This window comes from Rhea pennata, chromosome 20 (assembly GCF_028389875.1).
Source record: "Rhea pennata isolate bPtePen1 chromosome 20, bPtePen1.pri, whole genome shotgun sequence".
NCBI lineage: Eukaryota > Metazoa > Chordata > Aves > Rheiformes > Rheidae > Rhea > Rhea pennata.
In genome coordinates this window covers 785595-809928 of record NC_084682.1, presented here as the reverse complement: position 1 = coordinate 809928, position 24334 = coordinate 785595, and the positions used below count along the sequence as shown (strand labels likewise).

Sequence of the window (24334 nt, the reverse complement as noted above, 5' to 3'; positions counted from 1 at the left end):
GCGGTGCCTGGCGCTGCGGGAGGCCGTCGCCTCCCCGGTTCGGTGCCCGGGGGCTGCCGGGGGGCTGCGGCTTCGCCGGGCGAGGGCATTAAGAGCTGCCCGAGTCACCCTGTGCCGCAGGCCGCGGAGCCGGGAGGAACGAACCCGGGAGCAGCCGGGCAGCCGAGGACAGGCCTCGGCCCCCGAGGGCGCCTGGCCGGCGTTCGAGCGCCTGGCAGTGGGTTTGAGTTCCTGCATCCCTGGAAACCGGACCCGGTAATTTCTGCACTTTCATTTAAACAGGGCTCTGACGCGGGCTGGTCAAGAGCCACGCTGCGTGCCACGGCCCCGGCCGGCTGCAGACGCGCGCTTCTGCGGCCCCGCGCGCGGCCGAGGAGCCGCGGCCGCCGGAGCCGCCCGTCCCCGCGGCGTCGGCGCTCGGGCGAGCGCGGAGCTCCGGGGCGGGCGCCCGCCGCGCGCCGCCCCTGCCGCTCGGGGAAACGCGAGCTTGGCCGCAGAGGGTTGCGAAAAGCCCGAGCCGGGCTGGGGGAAGGGGGAGAGGAAAGGAAGTGACATGGTTTTCCTTTCTTTCCCCCCCCGGCGCGTGCACGCGGCTCTGGCGCTGCGGCTCCGGCCGGCAGCACGGCGCGGCGCGGTGCGGTGCGGTGCGGTGCGGCGCAGGCGGCTGCCTCCCGCCGCCGCGGCCCCGCCGCGCGGCACCATGTTCCAGCGAAAGCGCAGCGTCTCCTTCGGCGGCTACGGCTGGTGGGTGGCTGCCGCGTCCCCCCCTCGTCCCTGCAGGCTCCGCGGCGCCTGCGAAGCCCCCCAGGAAGGGCTTCGTCCCGCCGCCGCGCGGCCACCCCGGCCGGCACCGGGCGCGCTGCCGGCTCCTGCGCCGCCGCTCGCCGTGGAGCGCGGCTCGCGCGCCGGGCGGCCGTCGTGGCAGGCCGAGCCGCGGGGACGGGGCGCCTCGGCGTGCCGGCGGCACGGGGGCAGCGCGGCCCTCGCCCGGCGCCCCGCGCGGCTCCCGGCGCCGGCCGGGGCTGGGCTCCCGCAGGGCTCCGGGTGGAAACGCTGAGCGCCAGCTGAGCGGCGCTCCGGGGCCGGCGGGAAGCTCGCGGGGGCTCGCCGCGGGCGGACGCCGAGCGCTCGCTACGACCGAGTCCTTTCCGTTGCTTTTAACGGTTAGGAGGAAGCGCTCGGGCTCATTTGCGAGCTGCTCCTTACAAAACTCGCCTGTGCTTCCTGGGGGAAGAGGCCGCCGGCAGGCAGAGGGCGGCGGCGCGGGAGCGGCACACGGTGCAGCGGTGAAGTGTGCGGTGCAGCGGTGCAGCAGTGCACAGTGCAGCAGTGCACGGTGCAGTCACATGTGGTGCAGCAGTGCAGCATGCAGCGTGCAGTGCAGTGGTGCACAGTGCAGTGCAGCGGTGCAGTGGTGCACAGTGCAGCGGTGCACGGTGCAGTCGCATGTGGTGCAGCAGTGCAGCATGCAGCGTGCAGTGCAGTGGTGCACAGTGCAGTGCAGCGGTGCAGCAGTGCACAGTGCAGCAGTGCACGGTGCAGTCGCATGTGGTGCAGCATGCAGCGTGCAGTGCAGTGGTGCACAGTGCAGCAGTGCACGGTGCAGTGGCATGTGGTGCAGCAGTGCAGCATGCAGCGTGCAGTGCAGTGGTGCGCAGTGCAGTGCAGTGGTGCAGTGGTGCACAATGCAGTGTGCGGTGCACGGTGTAGTGGTGCGCAGTGCAGTGGTGCGCGGTGCAGTGGTGCATGGTGCAGTGTGCGGTGCGCGGTGCAGTGGTGCACGGTGCAGTGGTGCACAGTGCAGTGGTGCACGGTGCAGTGGTGCGCGGTGCAGTGGTGCACGGTGCAGTGTGCGGTGCACGGTGCAGTGGTGCGCAGTGCAGCGGTGCACTGTGCAGTGTGCGGTGCACAGTGCAGTGGTGCGCAGTGCAGTGGTGCGCGGTGCAGTGTGCGGTGCACAGTGCAGTGGTGCGCAGTGCAGTGGTGCGCAGTGCAGCGGTGCACTGTGCAGTGTGCGGTGCACAGTGCAGTGGTGCGCAGTGCAGTGGTGCGCAGTGCAGCGGTGCACTGTGCAGTGTGCGGTGCACAGTGCAGTGGTGCGCAGTGCAGTGGTGCACAGTGCAGTGGTGCGCAGTGCAGTGGTGTGCGGTGCAGTGTGCGGTGCATGGTGCAGTGGTGCACGGTGCAGTGGTGCGCAGTGCAGCGGTGCACTGTGCAGTGTGCGGTGCACAGTGCAGTGGTGCGCAGTGCAGTGGTGCGCGGTGCAGTGTGCGGTGCATGGTGCAGTGGTGCACGGTGCAGTGGTGCGCAGTGCAGCGGTGCACTGTGCAGTGTGCGGTGCACAGTGCAGTGGTGCACGGTGCAGTGTGTGGTGCACAGTGCAGCGCACGGCGCAGTGGCACCAGGCGCTGGCAGCGTGGGAACGCCGTGCACGGGAAGCGCCCGCGGCGGCCGCGCTGCCCGCGGCCCGGCACCCGCCCTTCCTGCGCCGCGGCCCGGCGTTGCCGGCCCCGGCTGCTCCGCGCTCCCCGCCCCGGCAAGGGCAGCGCCGCCAGGGCGGCCTGAGCCCCTCTCCGCTCAGCCACCTCGCAGCTGTGGTTTCCGAAGCAGACAGTTTTCTTGCTTGTTTTTTTTCCTTCTTTCTTCTGAGGCAGAATAACACCAACTGCCTTCTCCTCGTGCTCCCTCCCCGGCGAGAGCCGCTGCGCCGCGCCGAGCGCCGGCGCGCGGGGCAGGTCCTCCCTCGCCCGCGGGCCGCCTCGCGCTCCTGCGGCCGTTAAAACGTTCTGGCAACAGGTTGTTTTGCGCCAAGCTGCCTTAACGCTGAGCTCGGATTAATGATCAACCAGCTCTGTGGACGGGCTCGTTAAACATTAAGTGATAATTAGCGGTGCCCCGGCTCTATTTTTAGGCACGGTCACGTGCCCACGCTCCAGGAGGCGACAACAGGAGCAGATGCGGGCCGGGGCCGGGGCTGGGATCGGGATCAGGATCGGGACCGGGACCGGGACCGGGACCGGGGTGCGTGAGCGTGCCCGAGGCCCCCGCGCCGGGGCCTGCAGCCGGAGCAGGGCAGGCAGCGCTGCTGCTGCTGCTGCCTGGCGGCGCGTGCTGCGAGTGCGCTGCAAAAACTGTGCCTCTTCTTGGGGGTTTTGAAGACATGGAATTAATTCCACGTGGCATAAACACAGCATTTGCAATCCCTGCCAAAAGACATCATTTTACACTTTGAGACATTACAATGATTTGCATTAATTAATATTAATATGCTGTTAACCATAATGATTCTGTGGAGATAGGCACTTATTAGCAGTGCCAAGCAAATAAATGAAATAACCTGGGACCTTTTGCCGCGAGAACGGGGCTGGGGCCGTGAGCTGCGCGGGCAGCCTGGCGCTCACCTCCTGCCTGGGTCCCGGGGCGCTCGCAGGTGTCTGCAGCGACAGCCGGCAAATGTGCTGGGTTGAGTAAAAGGCAGCTTTACACGTGGGGATGTCGAAGCACCGCAGGGATGAGCGAGGCAGCGCCCTGCTGAGCGCTGCAGAGCGCGGCTGCAGCTGCGCCGCGGGCAGCTCCTGCAGCAGGGATTTGCTCCGGCCGAGCCCGCTGCCGGAGCAGCTCCTGTTCCTCTGCACAGTTCGGCTCTCGCGTTGCAGCCCTGCGCTGGCTGCCGCAGGGCACGACTGGTGGGATTTTGCTTTCCTTGCAGCTAAGTTTGCAAGTTTGGGTTGTGTTTTGGCCTGTTTCTTGCCCGGTCAAGTCTTCCGGCGGGGACCCTCGTGTCAGGCGAGGGAGCTGCAGCCAGGTTTTCCAGGAGCCCCCGCGCGACCCGGGCCGCGGGAGAAGACACCCGCCGCGCGCCTCGCCGGTGCCCGCTAACCCGCCTCTGCTCTGCTCTCCCCGCAGGATTGACAAGACGATGCTCGCCAGCCTGAAGATCAAGTAAGTGGTCGTGTTTCTCTGCTGTCAAGCCCGTTCCCTGCGAAGCGCGGGGTGGCAGCCGCGCCGGCGAGCGGGGCGGCGCTCTCGGTGGAGCCGCCGCCTCCGGACGCCCGCCGGCGCGCGCGGCCGGGGGCACGAGGGCGGCGCGGCGGCAGCGCTCGCGGCCGGGGCTCTGCTGAGCTGGCGAGAAGCTACGGCGGTGCTCGCGGCGGCGGCGGGTTCCCGGGGTCCCGGGGGTTTTCTTTTGCCCTGTGGCGCAGAGGGGGCCGCGCCGCTCCGTGCGCACCGCCGCCTCCCACGCGTCGGCTCTGGGGCGGGCACCGCGGCGCGTGCCCGCGCGCCCGGAGCTGCACCGTGCCGGCGGCGCCCGCCCGCTCCCGCTGTGCTGCTGCCGCTCGAGTAAAGGACGTCTTAAACTTTTACATTTTTTCCCAGAACGCATTTTTGATCACAGCAAAACGTGTTTGCTGCCGCCCCCCGCCGCCGGCGCTCCCGGCTTCTCCTGCGCCCCGGAGCGCGGCCCGTCCCCGCTGCCTCGCGGCGCTCCTGCCTGGGGACAGATTGCTTCGCTGCACGATTCTGTAGCTGGGGCCTGGCCAGAGCCACATTAGATATTTGTAAAATATCCGTCAGTTTGCTGCCGGTGTTTCTGTTGTCAGGCGAAGAGTCTGCAGAAAGGGCGCCGTGTCCCGGACCAGCTGGTGCCGGTGTGGTCCTGGGAGGGCTGAGCAGATACGGCGGTACCGTATTTTAGTTTAATGGTGTAGCTCGTGCTTTCCAGGGAGGGATGAAGGGAGCGAGACTGCAATTAAATCAACTTCTGAAGCTGCAAGGTGGCCCGGGGGGGGGCAGTCAGCATGTCAAAGGATGTTTGCATACCAAAAAGCAGCTCTGGGCCAGGTGAGGTTGCATAAATATCGTCTGCATCCTCACAAACACGCTGCGCTGGTCCTAGCACAAGAGCTCCGCGGGTTCCCGGCGGGCTCGGCAGAGCCGCGGGAAGGTCCGCCAGGAGCTGTCCAGCACCCCGGCCGGGCGCTCCGCCTGCCCCCGGGGACCCCGGCACCGCCGCTCGCCGGAGGCCCGAAGGGTGACGGGGACCAGCATCCGCAAGGACCTGCCTCCGTGATCCAGATTCATTCCCAAAGCCTCAAAAATAACCCGGCAAAGTGCTGTCCTAGGCTCGAGGTTGATCAGCCCTTCGCCTGCTGATTGATTCTCAGCCCTTGGAGCTCTGGCTGGTTTTCTTTGGCGTCATCAGTAGGGTGGGGGAGAAACCACTGGTACTAAAAAAGGCCCTTCATCAGACCAAAAGTTGCTTCTTGGACCTTGTGAAGTGAAAATAGCAATGAAATAACCACCTCCCCATGGAACAGAGGAGCCTCGTACCGGCACGAGCTGGCGCTGGCGCGCGGCGTGTCCGGTAACAGGAATGGCTGTGGGAGATGAAGGCGGAACGGAGAGATGAGTTTTCCCGGACCTTTGTAAAAATGAGCCGTGTCTGGGCTTGAGGCTCTTTAACTCTGCCCTGGCCATCAGGTGTTAATGGGGAGAGGTGGGAACGGTTGAGCTGCTGAGCAGGAGCTGCTCTGGCTGCTGCAGAGATCTTCCCGGGACCGTGCCTAGGTCCTGGGAGGACGCGCTCCGGAGAGCAGATTGCCTCCAAGCGGGCTCCACGGCGCAGCAGAGCCCGCCGCCGCGGCGCCTTCCTGCAGCCCGGGTGTGGAAACGTCGCCGTGGCGCCCAAGCAGCCTCTGCAAATTTAAAGCTAGATTATCCACGATTGCATCTGCCCGGAGGACTCGGCAGCCCCTCGTGGGTCTATTTTTAGCTCCGTTTCAGGATTAATAAACTGGTTTGTGTGTCTGGTTCGATGCGGCTGTATTTATAGCTTGTCGCAGGAGGGGCTGTTTGCCGGTGGTCGCGGGGAGGCGCTGGGACGGACGCCGCGGCAGCAGGGGAGGGGGCTGCGGCGGCTGCGGTGGCTGCGGCGGCTGCGGCGGGCGGTCGGCGCTCCGGGCAGCTTGTGCTCGCGGCGCCCGGCGCGGCCCGCGCAGCGGCGCCTACGGGGAACGGTGGCGGCTGGTCCACGGGGTTGCCTGTAAAGTTCAGAGGAACGGCTCGTGCCCTAAAGACTTATTTCCCCCGCTGATCTGATCTAATTTGATCTAATGCCGAGGTCTTGGAACGTGTCTCTTTGGAAAGCCTTGCTCCGGGCTCCCGCCCGGCAGCGAGCCGGCGCGTCCGCTGCTGCCGGCGCGGGCGCAGGGACGCCGCGGGGCCCGCCGCGCCGCCTGCTCCACCGGCCAGAAATCTGCTTTTGTGCTCAAAGCTTAATTCCAGAGCGGTAAATGCAAATTCCGTTTTTATTGCTGTGCTAACTCGGATATGGTTTTTTGGCATGTGCTTTACTGCTACAGCGAGATACGGTGGCATTGAAAGGCAACTGGTAAAACCTCTACATGAAAGTGTCTAGCTCTGCTTCACGGCTGCTGTCCCTGCGCGTCTCCCCATCGCCATCCCCACATCTCCCCATCGCCGTCCCCACGTCTCCCCATCGACATCCCTGTGTCTCCCCATCACCGTCCCCATGTGTCCTCATCGCCGTCCGTGCGTCTCCCCATCACCATCCGTGCGTCTCCCCATTGCCGTCCCCACGTCTCCCCATCACCATCCCCATGTCTCCCCATTGCCGTCCCCATGTCTCCCCATCGCCGTCCCCATGTCTCCCCATCGCCGTCCCCACGTCTCCCCATCACCATCCCCACGTCTCCCCATCGCTGTCCCCACGTCTCCCCATCGACATCCCTGTGTCTCCCCATCACCGTCCCCATGTCTCCTCATCGCCGTCCGTGTGTCTCCCCATCACCATCCGTGCGTCTCCCCATTGCTGTCCCCACATCTCCCCATCACCATCCCCATGTCTCCCCATCACCGTCCCCACGTCTCCCCATCACCATCCCCACGTCTCCCCATCGCTGTCCCCATGTGTTTCCCTGCTGCCGCTTGCGAGAGCCGGGAGTGGTTTGTGAGCGGCAGCAGGCAGCTAGTTGCGTCGGTGCTTCGTTCAGCGGGCGGTTCGTCTCGCTCCTCTGCGCGGAGCAGAGGCACAGCACCGCGGCGGTGCCGAAGGGCTGCGCGCCTCGGCTCCCGGAGAGGAGCGGCGCGCGCCCCTCCGCGCTCCGCGGCCCCTCCTGCCCGAGCTGGGGCCCCGGCGGCCCCGCAAGCCGCTGCGAGGGGCCCGGGGAGGCGCCCGGAGACGGGAGGGGATGGGGAGCGCCAGGCGAAGCCCCGCGGCCGCGGCCGCACTGCCGGGGCCGGGCCCTGCCCCGGGCGCTCGGCCCCCCGCGTCGCCGCGCCGCTTCGTGCCGGCTAACGCAAGCCCGGCCGCGCGGAGGTGTGGGCCATGCACCGTGTGGGGTGTGCACGGTGTGGGGCGTGCGGCGGTGCGGGGTGTGCATGGTGCGGGGCGTGCAGCAGCATGGGGAGTGTGGTGGAGCGGGGTGTGCACGGCGTGGGGCGTGCGGCAGTGCGGTGCGTGCAGTGGTGCAGGGTGTGCATGGCGTGGAGCGTGCAGCAGCGTGGGCAGTGTGGCAGCGCGGGGTGTGCACGGTGCAGGGTGTGCACGGCGTGGGGCGTGCGGCGGTGGGGGGGCGTGCACGGCGTGGGGCGTGCAGCAGCGTGGGGAGTGTGGCGGCGCAGGGTGGGCACGGCGTGGGGTGTGCGGCAGTGTGGGGCATGCGGCAGTGCGGTGCATGCATGGCGTGGGGCGTGCAGCAGCGTGGGCAGTGTGGCGGTGCGGGGTGTGCAGTGGGTTTTGTGGGTTGTGGATTTTCCGTGTCCACCTTTATATTAAAACGTAATGAATCCTCCCTGCCCTCACCTTTTACTGTGCCCTTGACGCGTACCACAGTGCCCGAACGTCGCTCCATGGGTTTTGCACAGCTCCTCCCACGCACAGGGATGTTTCATCCAAAGGAAAGGAAAAAATACCTGCCTGCACTTTGCTGGTATTTCCTCTGTCTTTCTAACTGAAGTCATAAAGTAAATCTGTAATCAGATTACTTGGGGCTGGATGTCTAAATAATGTAAAGCTCTGTTTCTCGTGACGCGTCTCTTAAAACTGGATGTGCTCTCCTCCTCCCGCGGCACATCTGGAAATACCGTAATCGCCTTCTCCCGAGCTCGCAGCTCTGCAATCCCTTCGGAGCCAGGGAACAGGGATGCGACTGCTCCTCTTGCAGAAACTCAGTTGCTATTTTTGTCTTCCTGCGTCGCTCACACCCTTCTCTCGTCCCTCTCCGTCTCCGGCGCGCTGATCGGTCTGCCTGGAGGAGGCTCCGCGGCCCGCTTGGGGGGCCGGCGCCGGGGCCAGCGCCTCTGCACCCGGCAGCGTCGCGGCTCTGCGGCGCGCGGGCACCGGCCAGCTCTGGGTGCGCTTTCCGGGGACACAGGGCAGGAGAGGAGCAGCAGCCGGGAAGCTAAGGGCTGCACATGGGGAAAAATGCGCTCAGCATTGGAAGGTTTCTCTGCTGTTAAAACGTTAAATGAAGCGTATCCTGTTTGCTCGAGGGCAGAAGGTGGGCGAAGCACTACGATAAAAGCCAAAGTGACTCCACAAGTACAGGGGTCTTGAATAATAATAACAATATTAGTAGCATCGTGTTTTCATGGGAGGTTCTGCGATATCGAGGAGGAAGGTCAGGTCTTGTCACAACGTGGTGTTTTCAGATCTTTGTTCCGTAGCGAAGCGCACAGGGAAAATGCCAAGCTTTGCATAAACGATCGAGCCGCCCTGGTGACTTATTAATAACGGCGTGTAATCGTCCAGGGCTGGAAGCAGCTCTCGCCAGACCCTGCGGATTCACATTTGTGGTTAGCTGCAAAACTGTTTCCTCCAAAGCAAAACGTCAGGGCTCTTTGCAGAGGGGTTTGATTCTTCGTGCCAGAGCGGCAGCTGCTTATCTCAAAGGCAGGGCGGCAGCACGTCCAGAGGGTGGGCGAAGGTCCGGGCAGGTCCCGCCTCGGCGCGTGGCGCTCGCCTGGGCGCGCACCCGGCCCTCCAGCTCCGGCGGCCCCAGGCGCCCGGCGCCTGGGCACTGGGTCAAGCTGCTCGTCTCCGGTTTCCTCCCTTTGGCCCCTGGGCAGAAGCATCCAGCCCTCCTCGGGAAGCCGGTGCTGTTGGTTCTCCCGGCTCCCGCCGGAGACCTGGGAGCAGGGCGCGGAGGTGCAGGACGCGCTCGCCCAAGCAGAGACTCGCACGCTGGACCTGGGCGGAGGAGGAAATAGGGCCAAGTGCATCTGCCCCACGGGATCCTCTATTTCCAAATACCAGAGAAATGAGCATCTTTAAAAATCAATACAAAGCTGCTTCAGCATAAAACAAGAGAGGATTAATACTTAACTTGTCTGGAAAAGGGGGGAAGATCGGCGGGGGAGAATGTCTCTGGAGAGAGACCCGGTGAAATTCAAAGCTGTCTGTTTAATGCAATAGGTAAAAGCTTTACAATTAAAACCCCTACCCCTCCATTAAATGAAAACTAATGAGGTGCTGCAGAACTGATACAATTTGGCATGGAAATAGGTTCTAATTGTTTTTTTTTTTTTGTTTGTTTTTTTTTTTTTTTTTGGCAATTGCTTAATTTGTCAGTCTGATTCTTGCTTGAAAGGGAGCAGCCAGGTATATCTGACAAGAGCAGTGGGGTGTGTTGCTTGCTCCGACAGAAGCTTTGCTGAGAGGCTTCAGCGTGAGTTAGGTGCCCTGTGCTGTCGCGGAGGGTGCAGGTAGCATCCAGGTTTATGTGCTTTTCCTCCTCTTCTCCATTCAGATTTTTTCGGGTGCCACAAGGAGTTTGGTGTCGCGTAACGTCGTACCGAGGAGGCAGAAACGGTCGTTTCGGGATCCGTGTTGGGAAGGGGCTGGGCTCGGCGGGGGCTCGCGGGAGCCCTGCTGGAGCCCTGGCGTCTCCAGCGGCTGCCGCAAGCGCCAACCCTGCTGCCGCCTCCGTCCTCACAGGCTCTGCTCGAGAGCCCTTAAAACCTTAAAATGTTGACGTTAAAATGGACGTAGGGTTTAGGTCTTGACCCTGAAGAGCTGCACGTGCGCTCGGCCCACAGATGTGCAGGCTGCGGCCGCTGCCCGTCTGCAGCCAGGTTGTTCCAGGGTTGAATAATTGCAGCTTGTTGACAAGAAAGCCTTGTACGTGCGTTTAACTGTCTTAAAGCGGAAAGTTTAAAGAAGTTATAGCACAGGTGGAGGGGATTTTTATTGGATTTAAAGCATACGCATGATTAGAGCTTGTGCTGAGCTATTTAGATGGAAAAGGCCAGAGCTGAAGTGGTGTTGATCACCTCAACCGTGGCAGTTTCCAGCGAACCGCAGCCGCAGGCAGCGCTGCACGGGCTGCGCGGCCGAGCCGCCGGGGCCGTCGCCAGCCCCTCGCTCCCGAGCAAACGCCTTGATTACGGGCCGTGGCCGGAGGGGCCAGGGCGCTGGCGACGACTGCCCGCCAGTCCCCGGCCGGAGAGGAGGGTGATGGGGAGGAGAAGGGAAGGCGGGGAAGAGCCCTGGGGGGTTGTCGCCACCGCAAGCAGCGCTGCGCCGGGAAGGGTGCTGCGTTCTGAGGCGGATCATTTACAGTTTACTTAGCAGAGGGAGAAAAAGAAAAGAAAGCGACAGCACCCCCCAGATCACACTGCGCCCGGCGGCGGAGCAGCAGGCAGGGCGGAGGGTGGCAGCTCAGGGCCGGCGCTCCCAGGGCCCCCGCGCCGGGCCCGGCGGTGCCGCGTGTCCCACGGGCTGGGCTGCGAGCCGAGAGCGAGAAGAAAACGTTTGCAGTGGGGGAGGAGGGGGACGTCTTCTGTTCTGTTAAGATGTTAAAGTCGCTGTAACTTTATCCCTCTAAATACTCAGCAACACAAATTCATGGGTGACGGGACAGGAAGCTGTCATAAAAACCTCAGCATCAGAGCAATGCTTGTGACATTAGCACTCCACCATAAAAAATTAAGCTCCTGTTCATTTAACATTCCTAAAATTCAGCTAATCCCTCGCAGGAATCAGTAAACGACAGCCCGGAGGAAACGGCACACTCGCACCCCGGTACGAGCCCTGGTCCGTGCCGGCCAGGCACCGGGCGAGCGGCCTCGCGGCTGGCTGCCGCCGTCGGCTCCGCTTCTCCTGCTCGGGAACCAGTCCAGGCTCCAGGAAAAGCAAGGGCAGAGGGGGCAGAGGGGGCAGCGAGCGCCGCCCGCCTTCCCGGCCCGGGGCCGGGGCCGGGGCCGGGGCCGGGCTCGCCCTGCGCGCCCGCGCTGCGGCGGCTCCGCGGCGCCGCCCCCATGGGAGCGCGGCGGGCGCGGAGCAGGGCGCGCAGCGGGACGGAGCGGGGCGGCGCTGCGCGGGGCGGAGCAGGGCGGAGCAGGGCGCGGAGCGGGGCGCGGAGCGGGGCGGAGCTGCGCGGCGCCGCCGCCGCCGGCGGGAGCATGTCGCGCCCGGGCGCCGGGACGCCCTCCAAGCGCGCGGGCATCCGCGCCGCCGTGGTGCTCATCGGGCTGCTGCACAAATCCAGGAGGCAAAATAAGGAGAAAAGGTAAAGTGCGAGTTTAGACGGCTTTATTCCCCTCCTTGTCGAAGGTTTTTTTTTTTTTTTAAAAAAGGAAAAGCCTGGTTGCTGCTCGCGCCGCAGGGAAGCGGCGGGCGCGGGGGCGCGGGGGCGAGCGCGCCGTGCCCGAGCGCTCCCGCAGCCGCCCGCGGTGTGTGCGCGGACGGAGGGAGCTCACCGCGCGCAGCGGCTCCGCTGCTGCGTCCGCCGGAGCGGCGCTTCGCGTCGGAGCCCGCCGCGATCGGAACGGCCTGAACTCGCCTGAACAGCTTTGTCTCGTCGCCGAGGAACAGCTGACAAATGGTCTCGGCTTTCATTGACTAAGCCGCGGACTGTACTTTATGTTCAACTTCGTGTTTTGAGGAAATAGCCTGTTTGGAATATTGTGTTAGCTGGCATCTGTTATGCATGGCTCCCGATTTTTTTTTTCCCTGCTTATTACTGCGAGTTTCCATTTGCTTCGGAGATTTACAGTGCTCTGATTTATTTTGTGTGTTCTCGGTCAGCAAGTTCTCTTTCCACCAGGAGTGTGATGCTCTGGCAACTTTGTTGTTAAAAATAGTAAGAATTATGCACCCAAATGTCAGTAGTGTGCATACCTCTTATTCTGTGTGAAAGCAGTGTGATTGCTGCTGCAGCTTGATGGATTTCTTATCATTTATTTCTATTTTTTCTTATTCCAATTGTGCTTTCATACAAAAAGCATATGAAGAAAAGACTGGTGGTTTGGGGTCTTTATTGTAAAGTATCCCCCCAATTTTTTAGCCTGAAAAAATGGGGCATGAGGCTCCAGCCCCTCTGCCCCCCCAAGGCTGGAAATATTGGGTGGCGGGTCTGTAGCCCGTTTCTAGATGCTCCGGGGCAGCCGGCGCGCTCCGGAGCAGAGCCATGGTGACCGCTCTGCGGCTTCGCGTGCGTGTCCCGTGCCGCACGCGTGTTGCAGTTTTGGATTATTCCTTTCTCCTGCTTTGCCGGGGTTTTAGGCAGAGATTGAGGCGCCCGACGGGGCGGCAGTGGGACAGCTCCCGGTGCCGCTGCCCGCGGAGGGGCCGCGCTTCCCTCCGGGGCGCCTGACCGGTCCGGCAGTGCCTCCGTCTGCCGCGGGTTGCAGGTGCTTCCATGAGGCGAGGTGCCAGCGGGAGGCCGGGACACCCCACGTCGGAGGGTCCGGATGGCTCTGCAAGGCGGCTTCAGGGCGGCTTCGGCCAGGGCTCGAGTCCTGCCTCCGCCGGGAGCCAGGCTCGGCCGTCCCTGCGGGCGCCGCGGCAGTGCCGCGGCTGCCTCGGCTCTGGGCTCTTGTGGCCGCGCACGGTCCGTCTCTGCCCCGCCTGCGAGAGAAACGACCGTCCTCCTCGGGCGTTTCACAGCGTCGGGCTCCTGCGACGCGGCGTCTCGGCGCGATGTGACTGACTCGTGGTGCGGTGCTGCCAGGGACCCCGACACCGAGCGTCCCGCAGCAAGGCAGCCCGTCCCTGCGCGGGCCCGGGGAGGCCCGAGGAGCCGAACCCCTGGGCGCTCGGGTCCCTGCTGGGGCTGGGGGGCGACGGGCAGCGCGGAGGAGGGGCCGCCGCTTCCAGGGACTTCTCTTCGCCCCAGGTACCGGGTTCCTTTGAACGTGCTCAGCGTGGCCCGCGGGGCTGAGAGGGAGATCGCCCCGAAGCCTGGCGGGGGCCTGGCCCGCAACGCACGCGCCTGACCCCCAGCTCGCCCGTCCACGCAGGCTCTCTGGCTTTAATTCTTGCTGCGGGGTTTCCTCCGACGGTGAGAGCCGCACAGGCGCCCCGAGGGGAGAGCGAGGACCGAGGAGCTGCGCTCCTGCCTGCCGCGGGTGAAGGGCCTTCGTGGGAGAGGCTGCAAGGTTTCATGCCGTCCTCCCCAGTGGCTGCCTCACTCGCGCAAGCTGCCAGGGCCGTCAAAGCAACGTGCCCTGCAGGAGGAGGAAGGGGCTGCTAGCGGCGGTCGGGAGGGCTCGCTTCTCCCCCTGCTCCTCCTCTCTCCTTTTTCCTCCCACGTTCACCCGTTCTGTGTTTGCAGTTGAATTTTGCTCTCGCATGAGCCGTACGCGAGCGCGGCAGGGTCGGTGGTGGCCACGGAGTCCCCGGTGGCCCGAGGCCCTCCCTCGTTAGCCACACGGCAAAGCGCAGCCCGAGGCGGGCAGGCTGGAGCGCCGGAGCCGGGGCGATGCTCGCCGCCTTCCCCGGCCCGCGGCGGGCAGTCCGCGGCGGCACCCTGTCCCCGGCACCCTCCGAGCTCCCGCTGGCCCCGGGCACCAGGGACTCGGCAGCAGCTTTTACCCACCCCAGATTCGCTGCGGCTCCCTGCTCGGCGACGGTCTGTGGGGCGACACGGGCAGGAGGGGGGCACGGCCACACATGCGCCTCCCGTGCGTGTTCAGCCGCAGCTGCTCCAGGCAACTGGAAATAAGGCAAATGCCTCTTTTCTCAGTCACTGGCACTAGCTAACTGCGTAGCTCAGCGCGGGATGTCGTCGCTGCTCTGTCACCTGGAGGGACTGGGAGCAAAATCTTTGCACTGCCTGAAATCCACTTAAAAAGTCCTGCTGGCCCCAGTGGGAGCAGGATGGAGGTTCACTCCACGAAACAGCGGTCGCTGCGTTTTCGACCTCTCCCCGCCGCCAGAAATTCTGCCCCCGGCCCCGGCCGGCGCCTTCGGTGTTGGAGGGGCTGCGCTGTCCCTCTGCCGCGGGGTCGGTCCCGTGCCTGCTCGGAGACTCTCGATTTAGGAGCAGGTCTGTGCAATTTCAGAAATTATTGGATCAGCTCAGAAATGGCTTCGGCTTATGTCTCTCAGATAATCCTTACGGCCTTAAGAGAAAAAGCACCAGTCCCTTGGCTGATTGGTCTAAGTGCAGCTGGGGATCACTGCTTTCCTTCCGCTCCAGGAATGAGATCAGAAAACAGAATTTGTAAAAGATAAAAATCTGTTTTCACTATTATTCACGTTTCAAGCCTTGCTTTCTCAAGGGGACAAAGTGGGAAGTCCGTGACAAATTGGGAGAAGTCCGTTTTCTACGTAGCTGTATGTGAAAGCAGGGGCCGGGCGTGCGCGACGGCAGCAGGGCGTGCTGAGCCGAGCCGAGCCGAGCCGAGCCCGCTGCGGCAGCCCTCGTCCTTGGCGCGGGGGCGCTCGGAGCTGAGCGCGTCAGCTCACTCCGCGCGGGCTTCTGCTTCGTCCCCGCGCCAGAGGGGGTCTGCGCGGGGGAGGCGCTGCGGAGGGGCAGCGCCGGGGCTGGGGCGATGCTGCGCCCCGGGCCGGGCGCCACTCGCCGCGCAGATCCCGCTGCGTCGCCGGTGCCGGGCTGCGACTGCGGAGAGGAGGGAAAGGCCAGGCCTCCGCTCGCCGCTCCGCGCGGATGCAGGTGCGCCGGCGCATCCGGGCCGGGTGCGGGGACGCGTTCTGCTCCCCCCGAACGGCCACGGCAGCCGCAGCAGTTTGGCCCCAAACAGGGAACCCGCTGCTGTGCGAGTGATTTTCTATCGCTTAGAAGATGATGCTATGGCAACCTGTTACAAATCCCAGATCGACCAGCCCAGATCAAATTATTCGTATGCATCCCGTAACTTTAATCTCGGCAGTCTGGCACGCGTTACGCCTTGGAGGCTGCCGTGCAGATTAGTGCAATCGGGCCGGTGCCCGGGGCTCGGGGGAAGCAGAGCGAGGGGCGAGGGCGTTGGGGAGGAACATCCCCGGCTCCCGGAGGGCGAGCGAGGGAACGTGCCGGCCCAGCCGCCGTTCCGGCGGGAGAGGCGGGCGCTCGAGAGACGAGGCAGGAGGGCGGCGCGCGGGCTCCCCCGGAGCCTGTGGGGTCCTGCCCCGCTCCAGCTCGGCGGCTGCGCTGCCGGTCCGGAGAAGGGCGCGCGCCGGCGCGCGGAGAGCTTCCTTGGCACAAGGAAGGGGTCCGCGCCGCCGCGGGACGCCTCGCAAAGGGGGCGAGCCGGCCAGCCGCCCCCGGGCCACGGCGCGCGGGCTCCCTCGGCGGGGCCCTGAGGTCTGGGGGCAGCGTTTCCCCGTGCCCGGCACGCCGTGTCCTCGCCCGGCCCGGCCCCAGCGGGCGAGGGGGCGAGCTGAGGCCGCTCTCTTCTGTTTTGCAGGAAGCAGGAGGCGCTGAGCAGCGCCGAGGCGCCTCTCCCAGACCGGCCCCTCTCGCCGCCGCTCACCGCCCCCGCGACCATGAAGGTAGGTGCGCGGGCAGCGCAGCCCGGCGGGGCTCAGAGCCCCCGGCGTGGGGCGCCTCGCAGGGCGCCGGGGCGAGGGGAGGGCTGCGGCCCGCGGCGGGCTCGGGGCCGCCGGCGCTCCCAGGCCGTTCAGCGCCGCCCTGCTTTCGGTTGCCTCTGCGCCGGCGCGGATCCGGCGGCTTTGCCGTCCGGCAGCGCCTGCCCGGCGGGAGCGTCCAGCAGCGCCAGGACTGGGGCGGCTCCGGTGCCTCGTGCCGCCTGCGCGGGCGGCGATGCTCCGCAGGAAGGGGGCTCGTCCCCGTGCTGGCTAAGGAGATTTCCCGAGTGCCCCGGAGGCGTCCGTGGCTCCGCAGGAAAGCTCGCAACCTCTCCGCCGGGCGGGCGTGCTCCTGCTGCGCCCCTGCGACAGCCACGGCCGGCTCCTGCGCAGCCCCGGTGCTTCCCGGTCCCCGCGCCGTCCCCATCCTGGTTCCCGCGCCATCCCGGTTCCCACACCGTCGCCATCCTGGTTCCCGCGCCGTCCCGGTTCCCACACCATCGCTATCCTGGTTCCCGTGCCATCCTGGTTCCCACATTGTCCCCGTCCCGGTCCCCGTGCCGTCCCGGTTCCCACACCATCCCCATCCTGGTTCCCGCGCCGTCCCGGTTCCCACACCATGCCCATCCTGGTTCCCGCGCCGTCCCGGTTCCCACACCGTCGCCATCCTGGTTCCCGTGCCATCCTGGTTCCCACATTGTCCCCGTCCCGGTCCCCGCGCCGTCCCCATCCTGGTTCCCGCACCGTCCCGGTTCCCACACCGTCGCCATCCTGGTTCCGGTGCCATCCTGGTTCCCCCATTGTCCCCGTCCCGGTCCCCGCGCCGTCCCGGTCCCCGCGCCGTCCCCATCCTGGTTCCTGTGCCATCCTGGTTCCCATGCCGTCCTGGTTCCCACACTGTCCCCATCCCGGTCCCCGTGCCGTCCCGGTTCCCGTGCCGTCCTGGTTCCCACACTGTCCCCATCCTGGTTCCCGTGCCGCTCGGCTCGGTGCAGAGCCGCTGGCAGTGGAGCAGAAGAGGGTGTTTGACGGAGGGCGATTGCGGCCGGTAGCTCCTCCATCTCCTGGCCCAAGGTTTATCCCAGGCGACTTTGCCACATTGAACTGCAAGCGATGCCGAGTGCGTGGCCCGGTCCGAGGGGGATGGGGCGAGGTGGGGAACCAGGCTGGGGTTTGGCCTCGGCAGGAGAAAGTGGTTTCAGAGTGAATTCTACAGGAAAAATCAACTAAAGACATGGAAATAAATGGCAAAGTGGCAGAAAACGCAGTACGGTTTAACCAAAAATAGCTTCTGTCAGACTGCACAGAGAAATTTCTGCAAAAACAGAACTTCCACACAGCAGGAATTGGAGTCCTTCTCTACGGGTTGCTGCAAAATATTCAATATATTGCCACCTGGGAAATTACTCATTAAGCTGAGGAAGATGGAGATCAATATAGGAATTAGAAGATGGATCTGGTTAAATGGCGCGAGCCGTGAGCCTTGCAAGCGGAGCGGGCTTGGAGCTTGGACGCTCTCCCGAGGGCTGGAATCGCTCCGGTGCAGCGGAGCTGTGCTGTAAAGCTCAATGCGGAGCCGGAGCCGGCTGCTCCTGTGGGCTCTGCGGGTGCTTTTCCCAGTTCCTGCTGTGAAGCCTGAATTTTGTGGAACGGGGCGACGAAAGGGCAGCAAAGGAAACGGGGAGCTGCCGGGGCTGCCCGCCGGGGAGGCGGCAGGACCCGACCCGCTCCCGCGTCCGTCGACTGCAGCGAGGCCTCCGGAAGGTCGATTGGAAGCCATCGATCCCAGGTTCCTAACCGAGACCGTGAAACGTCAGAAACTGAGGAAAAGGGAGGGGAAACGAGGCGTGCAGCTGGGAGCGGTGAGAGGGGAGGACTGGAGGCGCCGATGGCCCCCGCTTCCGAGGGCGCTCCGGAGGCAGGGTTGAGGAGCCAGCGCTGATGTTTGCCCGTGGAAATTGCAGTTAATTTGCCAACGTTTGCCCGAGCTTCCTGGAATTAACGGTCTCTGGAAGTCGGTCATTCTTCACGTTCAGCAGATGTTAGATGGCAATGTGTTTCCTCTCCTGTCCCCTTTGCGAGAGGACAGCGGCCTCGGCGCCGCAGCTCCGGCTGCGCGTGGCCAAGCGCCCTCGCGGTGTGCCGAGGCTCGTCTCCGAGCGGGAAGCCCCCCGGCTGCGCCCACCGTGGCGGGGACGGGGCTTTTGCCGCGTGGACCGTCCGCGGCACGGGCACGGGGGCTGCTCGCCGCCCACTCGGCCCCGGGCGCAGTTCGCAGAGCCGGCGCCCACGGCCGGCCGGGAGCCCGCACGGCGCCGACGGCTCCCACGGCAGACGTGGAAACTGGGTGCAAAGATCCTGCTGGCGCTATAGGAACCCGGCGCGGAGGAAAGTGCACAGGTGCTGCTGCGTGTGCTTTAGATAACCCAAGTGCCCTGCAAACAAGCCCCGGGCTCCTTCCGCAGCGCGCTGGGCCCCGGACCTCCGTCCCCTGCCAGAACGGCGGCGCCCCGGCTGCCGCTGCTCGGGCCCGCCCGCGATGCCGCGGGGTCCGTCCCCAGGGCACGGCCGGGGCTTCCCGCCTCAGCGTCCGTCCCGCGTCTTCATCGTTGCGCAGTTACGGCGACTGAAAGGGGCTGACGGCTCGTCCTGCTTTGCAGCCGGGTTAGAGGACGCCGAGATGCGTCACGCATCGCGCGGGCCGGCCGGCGGGCGGGCGGAGGCGCCGGCGGTGCCGCGGCGTGCCGCGGGGTGCCGGGAGCCGCTGCAGCAGCTGCGTGGCAGCGACGGGACGCTTTCCTTCCCTGGGAAGCCCTCTCCCGACTTCCTGCCCAACCTGTTCTGGGCGCTCTGCCTTCCCGGAGCCTCCCCCCGCAGCGCCGCGCCGCGCCGCAGGCAGCCCGGCCGTGCCCCGGCGTGGCCAAACATTAACCACGGGAGGCGTGGGGCTCCGCACGGCCGGCCTCGCGAGCCGCGTTCCCATCAGGAAGCTTGGTCGCCGCAGCAGCTTTCGATGCGTGCAGACGGTCCCGGCCGAGGCGGCGGGGGCGACGCCGGGGCGATGATGGGCTTCTTGAGGGGCGTCCTGGTGAGCGCGAGGCGGCGGCGGCGGGCGCAGCGCGGCGGAGAGGCCCCGCGGCGCGGCGCGGCCCGTCCTCGGCCGCTGCGCCCGCCGCCGTGCCACGCTCGCGCTGGGCGCTTTGCGGCCGTGAGCTGCTCCGAGCGGCTCGCGCGGGCCGAGGCGCCCGGGAAGGGAGTTGCCTTGGGTGGAGGGAAGGGGCAGGCGCCGTCCGGAGCAGAGGGCGAGCGGGTGAGCGTGAACTTGCCGCGCCGGCTGAACCGCCAGCTGGTGACGTTGCTTCCTGCCGAGCGTCCCGCAGCGGTGCCTGTCCCCGCTGCCGTCGGCCGAGCACTCGCTGCCCGACAAAGCTTGGCTGAAGCACGCAGAAGCTGCTCACGGGTGCCGGACCGGTTCATTGAGCGCGTGCGCCTGCCGCGGCAGCGCGGTTTGAGAGGTGGATGAGCGTCGCTCAGGAGCCGGAGCGGCTCTTGCCGCGCGGTTTGGCCTGCCTGGCTCCGGCTGCTGGCAGAACGGGCCCTGAAAACTGCTTGAACGGGCTCGCAGGGCGCTTGTCCGCTCTTTGCAGAGGCCTGAGCTCAAACCGGATTCTCAAACAAGCTCGAGTCAAGGAGGCGGCTTTCGGGCGCCGCTCCGGCCCTTCCCCTGCCTCGTCTCCGGGCCAAGCCGCTCTGGCGCTGGCGAAAGCAAACGGGGCGCCCGCAGCCGGCGGCGGTGCCGGCCGCACGCCTCTCCCCGGGCGCCAGCTGCTCCGTCCCCGCGCCGGAGACGCGGCGTCACGCCAGGGCCTCGGCTCCCCCGGCAGCGTTTCTGCCGCCCCGAGGCCGGGCCGGAGCCCGGAGGCGCCGGGCAAAGCTGGGGCCGAGGGTGTCCGTACCCCGGCGTGGGCTATGCGGCCGGCCTCGTGCCCGCGCTCGTCAGGCGAGGGATTTCTCTCTCTTTTCTTTTTCAGTCGGCAGAATTCTTCGAAATGCTGGAAAAAATGCAGGTGAGCAGCGGCACGGCGTCAGCAGCGCCGGCGCGGGCTTCGCGCCGCCCGAGAGCTCCCGGGGCGCCGCCGGGGCGAAGCTGCCTCGGCAGGGCGGCCCCAGGGCGCCCGGCTGGCGTGCGGCGCTCCTAGCGCAACGCGCTCTGCGTTCCCGCTGGGTCGCCGAGGCAGTGCGATTCCCACCGGCGGCACCGGGAAGACGCTTCCCAGCCCAGACGTAGCGTAGCGAAGCCGCGCAGACATGCCCCGAGGCGTGCCCGGGAGGAGCGCGGTGGCCCCGGGATCTTCCGTCGAGGTTATTCCGCGTTGCTTTGAGGAGTGTTTTAGCAGAGGCTTTAGCTCTTGCTCTGCATGCCGCCTGCGCTCCGGCGCCGTCGGAGACCCCCTCTCCTCGAGCCGCTCGCTTCGCGGAGTGCAGCGCCGCCGCGGCCTCGCCTGCGCGGCGGGAAGCGTCTCGATCAGCCGCCGATTGCTTTGTTTCCAACAGGCACCAAAACTTGAAGACCAGAGAACCGGGAGCCAAAAGCATAAGGTCAGCTGGATTCCGCTTCCCGTGCAGATCTGTTCCGCGCCCCCTCCCTTTCGTTAGTCCCCAGAAGTCAGGACTTTAACGCGTGCAAAGACAGTTGCTAAAGGAACTAAGAGAAGGATTTAGATGTTTTCGAAAAGCAAGGCACTGATTAAATGCAATGATACGGTAGCGGTGCCTGTAAATCCCTAATCCAGCTTTGTGCCTCGGACCCGGGTATTTCAGCGGTGAGCCACGTACAGCAGTTGCTTTTATGTGTGGCACTGAGAAGCTGAAACTGATACTCAGGGGAGACGCTGGCTGTGTGAAAGGCTTAATGATCCGGAGCATTTTCCTGCGAGACTCGCCGGGAGCGGCGGCGCCTCGCCGGAGAGAGGGCTCCCACGGCGCCCGTCCCGTCCCGTCCCGTCTGTCCGTCCCGCGGTGCCGGCCGCCCCTCCGCCCCGCGCGCCCCTGCTCCGCCGAGGTCCCGGCTGCAGCGCTGCCCAAAGCACGCAGTGGGGTGCAGCGCAGGAGGGGTCGGCAGAGCCCGTGCTGAAGGGCAGCTGGAAAGCGCTGCCTGCCTTTGGAGTGAAAAGCTGTGGATTTAAGGAACCGCTGATGGCAAGAAGGAGTCATACATGGCATCTTCCTTCCTTTCTGTAGGAAGACTACATCCCGTATCCCAGCATCGACGAGGTGGGTGCTCCAAAGCATGTGTGGGTGCCCCCAGGCAAATGCCTCTGCCAAAGCAGTGGGAGCAGGGGGCTTTGTGGATCCTGCTTACAGCCTCCCTGCGTGTCGGGCTTCTGGGCTTTGCCGGGATGAGCTGTGCAAGGCCTGTTCTCGCCCAGCGCGTGCTCCTTCCCGTGCTCGGCCGGGGGCCGTGCAGCGCCTGCTCCCCGCTGTGCGTGCCGGGTTTCCAGCCGGGTCAGCGGCCGGCCGGCACGAGCTCTGGGGATGCGCCGGTGCTGCCGGGCAGCTCAGGGTGCCTCTCGTGCAGGTCATCGAGAAGGGAGGCCCGTACCCCCTCATCATCCTGCCCCAGTTCGGGGGGTACTGGATCGAGGACCCTGAGAACCTGGGCACCCCCACCTCGTCGGACAGCAGCGTCTGCGAGGAGGAGGAGGAGGGCCCGAGCCCCGGCGCCGGCGGGTACCGGCTGGAGTGCAAGGGGGAGGCCAGAGCCTACCGGCGGCACTTCCTGGGCAAGGTGGGTGCCGGGGGTGCGGCGGCATCGGCCGAGCCGCCGGGCAGGGCCCCCGCGTCCCCCCACGCAAAGCCCCGAGCTCCTTGGCTCGCCGCTCACGCACTTCCTCCGTTTTTAGGATCACTTGAATTTTTACTGCACAGCCAGCAGCCTGGGAAACTTGATCCTTTCTATTAAGTGTGAAGAGGCAGATGGCACCGAATATTTAAGGATTATACTCAGGTATGGAGGAAAAAACCCTGCGCGCCCCTTCCCTCCGCCCCGCGCCCGTCTCGAGAGCTGCGGCGATGGGAGAGAAACGGCTGCTGGGCGCGTACGGCGCACAGGGCGCGGGAGAGCACCGCGCCGGTGGCGGCAGGCTCCGGGGCGGCTCCGCTTCGCCGTCCCGTCCGGAGCGGCTGCTTACTTCCTTTTCCGCGCTAGGTCGAGGGTGAAGACGTTGCACGAGAGGATCCCGCTGGCCGGGTTCAGCAAGCTCCCCAGCGTCCCGCAGATCGCCAAGGTGAGCCGGCGCTTCGCCGGCGCGTCCTCCCGGCGGAGCCGTGAACCGCTGCGGCGGGAGGCTGGGCTCCGTCCTGCGGGAGCCGCCGGCGGCCGTGCCGGCTGCCCCGCGCTCACCGGCGCCTCTCCCCTCGCCGGCAGGCTTTCTGCGACGACGCCTCGGGCCTGAAGTTCAACCCGGTCCTGTACCCCAAGGTGAGGCCGTGTGTCAGGCAGGGCTAGCGCTCCGCTTCCCGGCGGCGGGGCGATGCAGTGCTGTGGAGCAGGGTGCTGGTGCACCCACGGTCGCACAGGGGCGCGGGGCTTGGCCCCCCGCGCGGGCCCGGCCGGCCGCCGCTGCGGGAGCGGGATGCGCCTCCCATGCGGCCGTCGTGCAGCCTTCGCTGGGCGCGAGGAAGCAAAGCCGTGGTCTCCAGGGGCCTTCTGAGCGAGGCCCTCCGCGCGGCCGAGGCCCCGGCGCGCTGTGGGGCAGTCGCGCTGCCTTTTGCTGCAGCCAAGGTGGAGATGGTTGCGCTCGCCCACGCCGCGAGTCGCACAGCTACCGGCTGGCCAGGGAGGTGCGAGACACCCCTCGGCCGCTCGGGAAGGGAAGAGCCGCGTCCTCGACGCCCTGCCCCGACGGAAGGGCCGCGCTTGCAGAGCTGGCTCGCTGTCGGCAGCTGCAGTTATTTGCACCCCGAAAATCCCAGGCTTTTCCACCGAGAATCTGGGGGAGGATATCTGGATTCCCTAGCTTTTCTAATACCTTTTCCCCTGCCTGCGTGCACCCTCGTGCCCCAGTTGTGCTCGTGTGGCCCCTTTGCCAGCCCGTGGTGTTTAAGCCCTTTCGGACCATGACCCGAGCGTGTTTGACTGTGGATTTCCACTCAGCGAGCCGTAAGCAGCCCCCTGTTTTGTAACGGACTGTGAATACCTTGCCCAGTCAGTAGGACTCGATAGCTTAGATTTTCCTCTTCTAGGTGTCAGGGTTTGTGAAGTGCCAAGTGAGACGGTTCACGGTTTGTCTTCTCCAGGCATCCCAGATGATAGTGTCCTATGACGAACATGAAGTGAACAACACTTTCAAGTTTGGTGTGATCTACCAGAAGTCCAGGCAGGTGAGTAACCCCGTTCTGCTCTGCTTAGGCGCGTGCTAGCTAGGCAGAGGCCAGCTTTGCAAAAGGCGTGCGAGACCTTCGGAGCTGGGAGGTGGCCCTGCAGCTAACTTCTCACGTGCAGCGCGCTGTGTCTCAGGGTGTCCTTGCTAACTATGTGCATCTTACTACTTGGATATTTTCCTTGGCTCATTGAAAAATGATGTGACTGTAAAATCAGTATGTAAACCAGCCCACAAGCTGCTGTGGGGAGACGTGGATGTGGATATGCATTTCAGCAGCCATGGTATTTTAATCTGATGTATGCTTAGACAGTCAAACAGTTAGATTTGTGTTGGAAGACTGCAGGCTATGAGGACATGGGTTTGCTGAAAATGCTTTCATTAGCTCAGAAACTTCAGACGTGAAACAGAGAGACAGATGAATCTTATAATTTATCAGAGATTATTCTGATGGGCGTTCTCATTATCTTTACAGATTGCTTTTTATTTTCGATTGAATAACTAATGCAAGATCACAACTGAGGTCTCCCTGTTTTGAAATATACCGCACAAGAGATGGTTAAGACTTAAATTTTCCCAGCGATTATTAATTCGTATTTTGATATTACCCATGCTTTACCTTCCCTTTGGTCAGCAGCTGCTCCTGCCGGCCAAGCCGAGTGCGATGCCGCTGCGGGACGTTCCTTGGCCTTCGCCCGGGTGGCAGCAGAGCCGCTCGCCAGCAGCGACCGCGTTGCCAACGCTGCCATCAGCGCGGCGTTGGGCATGTGCCGGAGCTTCACGGCGCTGGTCCCCGCTGCGCTGGCCTTGGCCGCGCAGCTGCAGCCCCCAGGGAAGAGCAGCTGGGGACGGGAGCCCAGGGAGAGGCTTTCCCAGGCAGAGCTGTAGATCTGCAAACTTGTTGTTCTTTATAGCCCTTTGGAAATAGCTTTAAGTTCGAAAGTAATTTCTAATGCTTCTTTATTTCATGTTCTATATCCATGTGTTCTGCAGACGCTGGAGGAGGAGCTGTTTGGAAATAACGAAGAGAGTCCTGCCTTCAAAAGCTTCTTGAGCCTGCTGGGAGACACCATAACACTCCAGGACTTTAAAGGGTACGTGCAATGAAAAGAACGATGTTACAAGGAAACTTAACAAGCGATCGTGTAGTGTGTAGAAGCATCTACTGTGCAAGCTT

At 64.8% G+C, this 24334-nt stretch overlaps 1 protein-coding gene across 5 annotated transcripts in view; it reads left to right on the top strand.

Annotated features, from left to right (window-relative positions):
- The window catches only part of RAP1GAP2 (RAP1 GTPase activating protein 2), a 40804-nt gene that overhangs the window by 6140 nt on the left and 10330 nt on the right, over positions 1 to 24334 (top strand). For 4 of the 5 annotated variants that reach the window (XM_062592257.1, XM_062592254.1, XM_062592253.1 and 1 more), the window contains exons 2-12: positions 3907 to 3942; positions 15655 to 15739; positions 19807 to 19842; positions 20330 to 20374; positions 21017 to 21049; positions 21354 to 21563; positions 21679 to 21782; positions 21984 to 22062; positions 22203 to 22256; positions 23075 to 23158; positions 24151 to 24251. In XM_062592257.1, the coding sequence (XP_062448241.1) occupies positions 3920 to 3942; positions 15655 to 15739; positions 19807 to 19842; positions 20330 to 20374; positions 21017 to 21049; positions 21354 to 21563; positions 21679 to 21782; positions 21984 to 22062; positions 22203 to 22256; positions 23075 to 23158; positions 24151 to 24251 (854 nt within the window). In that variant the 5' untranslated portion in view covers positions 3907 to 3919. The remainder of the gene's footprint in view (positions 1 to 3906; positions 3943 to 15654; positions 15740 to 19806; positions 19843 to 20329; positions 20375 to 21016; positions 21050 to 21353; positions 21564 to 21678; positions 21783 to 21983; positions 22063 to 22202; positions 22257 to 23074; positions 23159 to 24150; positions 24252 to 24334) is intronic. The other variant, XM_062592256.1, reaches the window with a different exon arrangement.